At 42.8% G+C, this 12,500-nt stretch overlaps 1 protein-coding gene across 1 annotated transcript in view; it reads right to left on the reverse strand.

Annotated features, from left to right (window-relative positions):
* Positions 1 to 12,500, reverse strand: part of LOC311226651 (protein AF-9-like) — a gene marked incomplete at both ends in the record, with an annotated part of 25,836 nt that overhangs the window by 11,281 nt on the left and 2,055 nt on the right. The window contains 3 exons of the mRNA XM_084312068.1: positions 5,926 to 5,997; positions 10,611 to 10,679; positions 11,335 to 11,434. Coding sequence (XP_084168194.1) covers positions 5,926 to 5,997; positions 10,611 to 10,679; positions 11,335 to 11,434 — 241 coding nt within the window. The remainder of the gene's footprint in view (positions 1 to 5,925; positions 5,998 to 10,610; positions 10,680 to 11,334; positions 11,435 to 12,500) is intronic.

The raw sequence follows: 12,500 nt of genomic DNA on the forward strand, positions 1-12,500 counted from the left end.
ACGTGATAAACTGACAGCCCTAATTAATACATTTAGTGGAAGTGGAAATAATCAAATATTCTGGATAAAATTATCGCTTTATCCGTCTGATTCAGATGACTAACGGAAATTTTTTGCCTCACTCTTGGTCCATATATGGGCATACGTGCGTGCCGTGATGCGAGGGGTTCCCCAGTCTTGGCACAAAGAGGATTCCTCCTTTTAACTGGGCGTGCGTCGGCCCCCGTCTCCTCATGTGCCCAGACCGTCTCATTTGACAAGACTAGCGGTTTTCTCCTCAGACACGGAGTGACACTAGTTATTGCCTATATTTATTATGTAATGTAACTTATAATATAATTAATAGGGCATACAGACCATCATCTGCACCCTGTTTACACCGTTTATTCTTCTCATGTTTCTACATTCAGATCAAATATTTATTGCCTATATTTGTGTCTTTCTACTTTTACCCTGCCCATACCTGTACCGCCCCTCCCCCCCTCCTGCTATGATGCCCGAATTTATCCAAGGGGATCAATAAAGGAATATATTATCTTATCTTTTGGCAGTGTGTATTTCTACTCAGTGTTCGAATTATGAGGGGGTCAATGGGGGCTCAGCCCCCATAGTCAAGACCCCCTATGGGGGTCTCTCAAAAAAATTATATAATCTTTTTAATGTACGAATTAGTATTATTTATGTTACCTAAATAAATTGTTAATAGATCATATTTTTCTTTTCAGTTTTTTTAAATAACCGAGTAATTAATGTTGTGGAATAGGCTGCATTTCACCTCCAAGCCGCTATGTGTCGCCCATGAGCGTCGCCCATAAGTTTAACGCTACTCAAACCTAGTGAAGAAGAAGCAGCAAGCAGCTGCTGTAAACAGAAGGCTGCCGGTCCGTGTCCTGCAACTGAAAACATAAACACTAAACAGTACGCCACATGCTGCCAAAAAAAAGGCTCAACCCACCGCAGGGCTGTACAAAGCTGGACAGCTTTGGTTTTATAAAAAGGCCAAAGACTGACGCTGTTAGTGCAGCAGCTAGCAGCGCTACTGTCACTGAAGTTGACACTGCTAGTGCTAGTACTAGTGTTAGCTCTGCTGCTCCTGTGCGCAGTGCACCTGTTATTGTTACCGCACCGGTTGCCACTGCCAGACCCGAGTCTCCACCACTAGACCTGGACTGTGCTGCTACTCATCCACCACAATGCTGGGGTCCGAGTTAGTGGAACTTTTGGAAAAATAAATATAGCTGGTTATTTGCCAAGGAGGGATGCATTGGCTGCCTTCCATGTAAAAACCCCAAGACATTGTTAAATAAATCATTTGGAGCCCATTTGGCAGAGCAGTGGATGAATGGGACTGTGACTAGCTCTCAGAGCAAGAAGTTGAGGAAGAAAATATACTTGCACAGTGATAGCATTGCTCATAAGCAAGCTATAGAAATAGAAAGTCAAAACCAGAAGGAAGTGCTTCCAAAAAAAGTTAGCGAAATCACATCTGCTTTGCTCAAGGAGACAGCCAGTTCATTCAGGGCAGCATATACCGTCGCTAAAGAAAGGTTGCCGTTCACCAAACTGAACCCCCTTATGACTTAATGAGTTGAACGGTGCGACAGTCGGGCCAGCTCACCGATCCGATCATTCTTGTGCACAGATCATAGAGCACATTGCCACAGAGATGAAAAAAAACATTATTTATTTAGATTTATACAAGTATTTACTTTATGTTCATTTTATTATCAGATGATAATGTTACTTACTGTATCCTGATAAATGCTGCTGTTGTGCCATACAACTATTTATTTTCCATTAGATTATTGTTAGTTTTTGATTTATAAGTGCAGACAAATAAATGTTAATTCAAGTTCATAAATTTGGTCTCATTTTTCAAATTAAATTGTTGTATTTTATCAGATGCAAAATGCAAATAAGTAAATATGGCATTATATATCAGAGGTGAGTAAGAAAATGAACAAATATTGATGGTTAAGAATGAGACTGAATAATGACATCACACAATAGTCAATTAGACTGTTGTGTGATGTCATTATTACTTAGTATTAGACTAATCCTAATGAGATATAACTCTAAATATACTCTAAAAAAAAAAAAAAAAAAATCAGGGGGCCCCCATAGCTCTCAGGTGATTATTCTAACCCTGTTTCTACTGTATGCAACATCACTGTAAATGAGGGAAACCTCAATGCCTCACGGGTATAAATAAAGGTTTGAAATTCAATTAAATGAAATCATACACATTTTCTTTTTTTAAACATGACATTTCGTTCCAACAGACCTTCTCCGTTAAGTCTGATGAACGTCCGTGAGACTGAAACTTGGTTTCTAGTGTCTTTGGATACTAAAAGGAGAGCACCGCACCTCCTCCTCTCCTCCACGACGTCCTACATTTAAAGGAACACGCCAACATCTTGGTCTTCTCCAGAGAGAGACAAGAAGATAGGTACCATCAATCAATCAATCAATTCAATCAATCAAACCAGTTTCCTCTCTGTGCGTTCAATCTCTGTGCGTTTCAATCAATCAATCAATCAATCAATCAATTCAATCAATCAATCAAACCAGTTTCCTCTCTGTGCGTTCAGTAGAAAGCTATCTTCTAGCTCAGGGGCTCCCAAACTTTTCAGGCCGCAACCCAAAAATAACGGTGTCAGAGAGCCGTGACCCACACTATTATAGGAGGTTAAAAAAAATATATATATATATATATATTAATTAATTAATTAATTTTTTTTATAAATGGAAATGTATGGTTGAAATATGCACACGTTCAAACGCACACACACTAATAAGCATTGGAGGCTTTTAACCAGGGCCGGACTGGGGAAATCATTCAGGCCAGGAAATATAGTGCAAAATATAGCCCCAGTCAGGCCAGGGCTGTAAACTGCGACGAGATGATCGCGAATTGCCCCTTTAATTGGCCGTTGCGATTGGTAAATATTATCTGGGGGCGGGCTTGCGAGTAGTGCTTTCAAGCCTTGCATTCGCATTTCACTCCTAAATTATCCAAGGCGTGTGATGACGCGATGACGTCACTCACGTGAGCTGAGCAGTGAGCACTCAGCAGGTATGATCAGCGGGAACAATCGACTGAGCACTCACTCTGATAGACTGGCTGACTGTCTGATTTAGCTATGAAGAAAAGTAAAGTTAGTATTGCTTCATATTTTCGACGCGTTCGACCTCCTATAGTGAGCCGAACTGAACTGAACTCAGACACACGGAGAGAGCTGCGGCGTCTGCTGCTTCTCCTCCCGCACCCGTGGCTGTTGTAAACACTAGTCTCTAGTGGGACACTGGGACCTCGGTGAGCCTGCCAGCCGGCTAGCTACTGATGGCTATCAACAAATGCTCCAGCAAGTCTAGTAGTGCATGATAGCTCGCGTTAGCTTACTGTTCAAAACGAAACGTCCCATTAAACTAAATAGCTACAGATAGCTCCTGATATCAATGTCTTATAACACTGAGTCGATGAGGCGGCTAGGTGGTGTAGTGGGCAAGGCACTCGCCACCAGTGTGGAGACGCTGGGTTCGCGTGTTCGAATCCAGCTCTCCACATTGTTTTCAGTTTAGCTGGTCGTCCGCAGTAATACACATTGGCCGTATTACGGGGAGGGAAACTGAAGGGTGGGGATCGAACGTTGTGAACAAGCGACTCCTACAGGTCGGTTGGTGCGCCTGCGCAGTAGAATCAGGAAGTGTCGGGGGCAGCGTGAGCCTCCCACGCGTTACTCCTCGACACTGAGAGATCGAGCTGCGCAGGTGAAAAGATGCGACTGCTGTTACCTCAAGTACCGGAGGGGACTTGTGCTATGTATGACTTAGTCCACATTGCAGCCGGCTTGTGGGAGGCAAGAAACAGCGTTCGTGACAGGGGAGGGTTGAATTGGATGATACGAAATTGGGATGGGAGAAAATATAGAAAAATGGGAGAAAAAGTGGATAAAAAAAAAAACACTGAGTCGATGCGTATTCGAGCTGAGGGCACGCTGAATATAGTCAATAGGGTCCAGCTGCAGCGCCGGAGAATCCTGGCCGTAGCTGGAGGCTACAGTATAGGGTCCAGCTGCAGCTCCGGAGAATCCTGGCCGTAGCTGGAGGCTACTCGAGTACACACAGACAGTGGAGCTGGTTGCATATAGCGAGCATTTTGACTTGTTGCGTGGTGGCGATGTCTCGCAGATAATACAACTACAAGTATGATTATATAATATATATATTTTATTAAAAAAAAGAATTATATAAAATAATTTTTTTCTTTCTTTTAAAAAAAAATCGAAAACAATCGATATAAATAATGGTAAAATTGTTATTTAAAAATGTGCCCCTAAAAAATATTTTTTGCCCCTAAATTTCTCATTTAGGGGCAAGTGTGCCCCTAGTGAAAAAGCTTAGCGTACAGCCCTGCAGGCCACTTTTTAAGCAGGGGTCTGGGGGTCCCCCACCAGGACATTTCTTGTTACAAAGACTTCATTTCCTACATTCTGGTGCAGGCATTTTTTTTTTATATGTACCCTTTAAATGCCAGTGTTTGTGATGGCATCACAAATTATTGTTAAAAAACAGGCTAGCATAATGTATGATTAGCAACAACACTGATTTTGATGGCTTTTCAGTTTTTTTGTAATGTCAGATTGAAAATAATATAATCTTTTATTCAACTTCAGCCCTGATCATAACACCACATATTAATTGTATAATTCTAACACTTTAAATGCCAGTGTGTGTGATGGCATATATTTGCAATATATCAAATGCAAAGTAGATTTTTCTGGGGGGGATTATTACAGGCTAGCATGTGTCAATGATTAGCAACAACAGTTTATTGTAAGGGTCCTGCCTCCACCAATCACATGCGGCTCCTTTTGTGTGTGTGTGTGAGAGCAAGAAAGAGAGAGAGAGAGAGAGATAGTTCTCCAACTTGTGTGAGTTGCAGTGATCTCCTGGTTGTTCCCCACCTATGTTATCTAACTATTGCGCTGCTGCAACTAGAAACACTGTCCTGGCCTGCTTCTAAGTTCAGTGGCCTGACTGCAAAAAAAAAAAAAAAAATTATCATCTGGCGACCCCCCCGCGACCCCAACTTTGGGAACCCCTGTTCTAGCTTATCAGGGGGACTGCCAATGGAAATTTGACTTTTGGCTAAAATTGGGTGCATTTACGTTTAAATTATTTTTTTTTATTAATGTACGCTGTCCCCCTTGAACAAATAAAGTAAACCTAACCTATCTGGCTGCATGTTAGCCTAGCTTAGAACAATGAATAGAAGCGGACAGTGCCGGTTAGCCTTCGGGAGAGGTGTTAGTTGGACAATGCCTAGGCTACCCGTCACTGTCCGCTTCCATTCATTGTGCTAAGCTAGGCTAACGTGCAGCCAGATAGCTTTCTACTGAACGCACAGAGAGGAAAATGGTCTCCATCTTCTCATCTCTCTCTCTGGTAGAAGACGGTAAGATAATTTCCCAAAATGTTGGCATGTTCCTTTACGGCAGCGCCTCTTGGGAGCGCAGACTCCTCTCCTATGAATAGGGTTGGGCATCGTTTGGATTTGAACGATTCCGGTTCCGATTCTCCATTTCGATTCCTGTTCTAAACGATTCTTGATTCTGATTCTTTGAGGTGCAGGTCAAAACAGGTCACAGCTTATTTCGTAGGAGATATTTTTTTATTTTTTTTATTTTTCTTAACATTTTTTCATACTATTCACATTGTCAGTTGACTTGATACAGTTTAATTTGGTTGCTGTACTGTAACTAGGGTATTAATTAACAAAGTAAAAAAAAAATATTTTATATTTTTTTAAGAATCGAAATTAAGAATCGAAATGCAAATATGTTACTTCCAGAACCGGAAGTTAGGAACCGGTTCTCGGTGCCCAACCCTACCTATGAATGCTCCATGCGTCATCAGTCTCACCTGCTGCAGGATGTGTCTCTCCCTCAGCGTCATCAGTCTCCTGTGCAGCTCCACCAGCTCGTCCAGGTACGCCTGCGAGGACAACACATACTGTACTGTACTGCAGGCGTGTGGGCTCAACAACACATACTGTACTGTACTGCAGGCGTGTGGGCTCAACAACACATACTGTACTGTACTGTACTGCAGGCGTGTGGGCTCAACAACACATACTGTACTACTGTACTGTACTGCAGGCGTGTGGGCTCAACAACACATACTGTACTGCAAGGACAACACATACTGTACTACTGTACTGCAGGACAACACATACTGTACTGTACTGCAGGCGTGTGGGCTCAACAACACATACTGTACTGTACTGCAGGCGTGTGGGCTCAACAACACATACTGTACTGTACTGCAGGCGTGTGGGCTCAACAACACATACTGTACTGTACTGCAGGCGTGTGGGCTCAACAACACATACTGTACTGTACTGTACTGCAGGCGTGTGGGCTCAACAACACATACTGTACTGTACTGCAGGCGTGTGGGCTCAACAACACATACTGTACTGTACTGCAGGCGTGTGGGCTCAACAACACATACTGTACTGTACTGTACTGCAGGCGTGTGGGCTCAACAACACATACTGTACTACTGTACTGCAGGCGTGTGGGCTCAACAACACATACTGTACTGTACTGTACTGCAGGCGTGTGGGCTCAACAACACATACTGTACTGTACTGTACTGCAGGCGTGTGGGCTCAACAACACATACTGTACTGTACTGCAGGCGTGTGGGCTCAACAACACATACTGTACTGTACTGTACTGCAGGCGTGTGGGCTCAACAACACATACTGTACTACTGTACTGCAGGCGTGTGGGCTCAACAACACATACTGTACTGTACTGTACTGCAGGCGTGTGGGCTCAACAACACATACTGTACTGTACTGTACTGCAGGCGTGTGGGCTCAACAACACATACTGTACTGTACTGTACTGCAGGCATGTGGGCTCAACAACACATACTGTACTGTACTGTACTGCAGGCGTGTGGGCTCAACAACACATACTGCACCCGTCTCAAGAAGCATAGCGTTTTTAAATTCAACGTTTACATTACATTACAAACCTTTTTGTGTACATGGCTACATCAGATAACCAAGTCATATTCTGGTGTTTCATCAGATAACCAGGTCATATTCTGGTGTTTCATCAGATAACCAGGTCATATTCTGGTGTTTCATCAGATAACCAGGTCATATTCTGGTGTTTCATCAGATAACCAGGTCATATTCTGGTGTTTCATCAGATAACCAAGTCATATTCTGGTGTTTCATCAGATAACCAAGTCATATTCTGGTGTTTCATCAGATAACCAAGTCATATTCTGGTGTTTCATCAGATAACCAAGTCATATTCTGGTGTTTCATCAGATAACCAAGTCATATTCTGGTGTTTCATCAGATAACCAAGTCATATTCTGGTGTTTCATCAGATAACCAGGTCATATTCTGGTGTTTCATCAGATAACCAAGTCATATTCTGGTGTTTCATCAGATAACCAGGTCATATTCTGGTGTTTCATCAGATAACCAAGTCATATTCAGGTGTTTCATCAGATAACCAGGTCATATTCTGTCCTCTCAGTAAGACAGTAAGATCTGTCCTCTCAGTAAGACAGTAAGATCTGTCCTCTCAGTAAGACAGGACAGTAAGACAGTAAGATCTGTCCTCTCAGTAAGACAGCATGATCTGTCCTCTCAGTAAGATATGTCCTCTCAGTAAGACAGCATGATCCGTCCTCTCAGTAAGATCTGTCCTCTCAGTAAGACAGCATGATCTGTCCTCTCAGTAAGACAGCACACCTGTCCTCTCAGTAAGACAGCATGATCTGTCCTCTCAGTAAGACAGTAAGATCTGTCCTCTCAGTAAGACAGCATGATCTGTCCTCTCAGTAAGATCTGTCCTCTCAGTAAGACAGCATGATCCGTCCTCTCAGTAAGATCTGTCCTCTCAGTAAGACAGCATGATCTGTCCTCTCAGTAAGACAGCATGATCTGTCCTCTCAGTAAGACAGTAAGATCTGTCCTCTCAGTAAGACAGCATGATCCGTCCTCTCAGTAAGATCTGTCCTCTCAGTAAGACAGCATGATCCGTCCTCTCAGTAAGATCTGTCCGCTCAGTAAGACAGCATGATCTGTCCTCTCAGTAAGATCTGTCCTCTCAGTAAGACAGTAAGATCTGTCCTCTCAGTAAGACAGCATGATCCGTCCTCTCAGTAAGATCTGTCCTCTCAGTAAGACAGCATGATCCGTCCTCTCAGTAAGATCTGTCCTCTCAGTAAGACAGCATGATCTGTCCTCTCAGCATGATCTGTCCTCTCAGTAAGACAGTATGATCTGTCCTCTCAGTAAGACAGTAAGATCTGTCCTCTCAGTAAGACAGCATGATCTGTCCTCTCAGTAATATCTGTCCTCTCAGTAAGACAGTAAGATCTGTCCTCTCAGTAAGACAGCATGATCTGTCCTCTCAGTAAGACAGTAAGATCTGTCCTCTCAGTAAGACAGTAAGATCTGTCCTCTCAGTAAGACAGTAAGATCTGTCCTCTCAGCATGATCTGTCCTCTCAGTAAGACAGCATGATCCGTCCTCTCAGTAAGACAGCATGATCTGTCCTCGCAGTAAGACAGTATGATCTGTCCTCTCAGTAAGACAGTAAAATATGTCCTCTCAGTAAGACAGTAAGATCTGTCCTCTAAGTAAGATCTGTCCTCTCAGTAAGATCTGTCCTCTCAGTAAGACAGTAAGATCTGTCCTCTCAGTAAGATCCGTCCTCTCAGTAAGATCTGTCCTCTCAGTAAGACAGTAAGATCTGTCCTCTCAGTAAGACAGTAAGATCTGTCCTCTCAGTAAGACAGCATGATCTGTCCTCTCAGTAAGACAGTATGATCTGTCCTCTCAGTAAGACAGTAAGATCTGTCCTCTCAGTAAGATCTGTCCTCTCAGTAAGACAGTAAGATCCGTCCTCTCAGTAAGACAGTATGTTCTGTCCTCTCAGTAAGACAATAAGATCTGTCCTCTCAGTAAGACAGTATGATCTGTCCTCTCAGTAAGACCTGTCCTCTCAGTAAGACAGTAAGATCTGTCCTCTCAGTAAGACAGCATGATCTGTCCTCTCAGTAAGACAGCATGATCTGTCCTCTCAGTAAGACAGTAAGATCTGTCCTCTCAGTAAGACAGTAAGATCTGTCCTCTCAGTAAGACAGCATGATCTGTCCTCTCAGTAAGACAGTAAGATCTGTCCTCTCAGTAAGACAGCATGATCTGTCCTCTCAGTAAGATCTGTCCTCTCAGTAAGACAGTAAGATCTGTCCTCTCAGTAAGACAGCATGATCTGTCCTCTCAGTAAGACAGTAAGATCTGTCCTCTCAGTAAGATATGTCCTCTCAGTAAGACAGCATGATCTGTCCTCTCAGTAAGATCTGTCCTCTCAGTAAGACAGCATGATCTGTCCTCTCAGTAAGACAGCATGATCTGTCCTCTCAGTAAGACAGTAAGATCTGTCCTCTCAGTAAGACAGTAAGATCTGTCCTCTCAGTAAGACAGTATGATCTGTCCTCTCAGTAAGACAGTAAGATCTGTCCTCTCAGTAAGACAGGACAGTAAGACAGTAAGATCTGTCCTCTCAGTAAGACAGTAAGATCTGTCCTCTCAGTAAGACAGCATGATATGTCCTCTCAGTAAGACAGTAAGATCTGTCCTCTCAGTAAGACAGTAAGATCTGTCCTCTCAGTAAGACAGGACAGTAAGACAGTAAGATCTGTCCTCTCAGTAAGACAGTAAGATCTGTCCTCTCAGTAAGACAGGACAGTAAGACAGTAAGATCTGTCCTCTCAGTAAGACAGCATGATCTGTCCTCTCAGTAAGATATGTCCTCTCAGTAAGACAGCATGATCCGTCCTCTCAGTAAGATCTGTCCTCTCAGTAAGACAGCATGATCTGTCCTCTCAGTAAGACAGTATGATCTGTCCTCTCAGTAAGACAGCATGATCTGTCCTCTCAGTAAGACAGCACACCTGTCCTCTCAGTAAGACAGTATGATCTGTCCTCTCAGTAAGACAGTAAGATCTGTCCTCTCAGTAAGACAGTAATATCTGTCCTCTCAGTAAGACAGCATGATCTGTCCTCTCAGTAAGATCTGTCCTCTCAGTAAGACAGCACACCTGTCCTCTCAGTAAGACAGCACACCTGTCCTCTCAGTAAGACAGCACACCTGTCCTCTCAGTAAGACAGCATGATCCGTCCTCTCAGTAAGACAGCATGATCCATCCTCTCAGTAAGACAGTAAGATCTGTCCTCTCAGTAAGACAGCATGATCTGTCCTCTCAGTCAGATCTGTCCTCTCAGTAAGACAGTAAGATCTGTCCTCTCAGTAAGACAGTATGATCTGTCCTCTCAGTAAGATCTGTCCTCTCAGTAAGACAGCATGATCCGTCCTCTCAGTAAGATCTGTCCTCTCAGTAAGACAGTAAGATCTGTCCTCTCAGTAAGACAGTATGATCTGTCCTCTCAGTAAGATCTGTCCTCTCAGTAAGACAGCATGATCCGTCCTCTCAGTAAGACAGCATGATCCGTCCTCTCAGTAAGACAGCATGATCCATCTTCTCAGTAAGACAGTAAGGCAGCACACCTTGTCATAATCTATGTTCTTGTTCTTATCCTGCTTGCACTGCTTGATGGGACTCTTCACTTCCAGAATCTGCATGAGATGACAAGAGTAAAAAAGAGCTGTTAGTCCAGTAATTATTCACAAGCAGCACTGAATAATTGCCCAGGGAGTTATAGACGATGATGCCAATAATAATACTGTAATATATCTCGATAAAGAAATAATAATATTATTATTTTTATTCTTTTGCGTAATACATTTTTCTGCAATAAAAAAAAATTGGAGTCAAGGGAAAACAGACTGAAAACATCTATAAATAAATTAATATATATTGTTATTGCAGATGTTGAAAGAAGGTAATACATTGCTAAATATCGCAATATTACAATATCACGACTACTATTGTGATATTGTATATTGGGGCCTCGGGTGATTCCTGCATTTGGTGTTCATATGCATTATGCACGTTCAACTGAACATTCAGCATAAAAACGTATCCATAAAATAAAGCATGTTGAAATGTTCTCTCGGAATTCCACAGTTTGTCATCATATCACCATTAGAAGGTTCGGTTCTCTCAAGCCCCGCCTCTCTGTTCTCGATCCTCCAATCATAACGGTTGCTTCCCTCGTCGGAGGAAAGCCCAACAGTTGCGATTGGAAGTATCCAGAAAAAGCGGTCGGGGGGGTTTGAGACGGCATGCGAGATCGTCACGTTCATCATCGTCACACACCGGCCGTCTCACCTGGTTGCTACTGGTCTTCAATAAGGGCGGGGCCTCGTTGCGGGAAGGGGGCGAGGGGGAGGAGCTGTCGTCGCTTTCACTGCCATCACTCAAGCTGACCCTGTGTAGGCACAAGTCAATAAGGCCGTTTGGACCGAGTGACGTCATCAACCAAACAACAAACCAAAATGGATGCAGAGCTCGACTCACATGGTACATACACAGAGGAGTTCACTTTTTTTCATAAATCGATTGATGTTTTACATAACTGTACAAGTGCTACTCATTACACTCTTGGCCTCCAGAACGATCACAGATACTACTTCTCCTCCTTGCCCACTTACTGTAGCTGCTACCCTCTGTGTCACTTGACTGGACCAATCAGATCTTAACCTGTATAGACTTTGACCAATCAGATCTTAACCTGTATAGGCTTTGACCAATCAGATCTTAACCTGTATAGACTTTGACCAATCAGATCTTAACCTGTATAGACTTTGACCAATCAGATCTTAACCTGTATAGACCTTGACCAATCAGATCTTAACCTGTATAAACTTTGACCAATCAGATCTTAACCTGTATAGACTTTGACCAATCAGATCTTAACCTGTATAGACTTTGACCAATCAGATCTTAACCTGTATAGCCTTTGACCAATCAGATCTTAACCTGTATAGCCTTGCTTTGACCAATCAGAATCAGATCTTAACCTGTATAGGCTTTGACCAATCAGATTGTACACAATTATCAAACCCCACTGCTGCTGGTCGACTAACTCCCACTCACTTACCGTGTACAAATATTATTTTGTAATCCTGAACTGTTCTCTAAAACATTTAATGAACACGTGTTAAAAACAAAAAAATACTACTACAGCCATAGACAGCGACTTACTGAGTGCCAGCAACAATCCAGAGGTAAAACAAAAAAGGTGGTTAAACTATGAACCCCAGTAATACCAATCATATACAAAAACTGTGTTTATGTGCGTGTACTCTTTGAACTATATTTAGTTTTATTTCCACAAAACATCCCATTTACAATGTACAGGCATTGTACATTGTACAGGCTCAGCTTCTTCCCCCAGGCCATCAGAGTCTTGAACAATGAACATTGAGTACCACAGAACACTGAACTATCCACACATAAGCACACATGAGCACACACACGACACACACGCTGTG

This window comes from Notolepis coatsorum (genome assembly GCF_963971535.1).
Source record: "Notolepis coatsorum genome assembly, chromosome: 4".
Classification (NCBI taxonomy): domain Eukaryota; kingdom Metazoa; phylum Chordata; class Actinopteri; order Aulopiformes; family Paralepididae; genus Notolepis; species Notolepis coatsorum.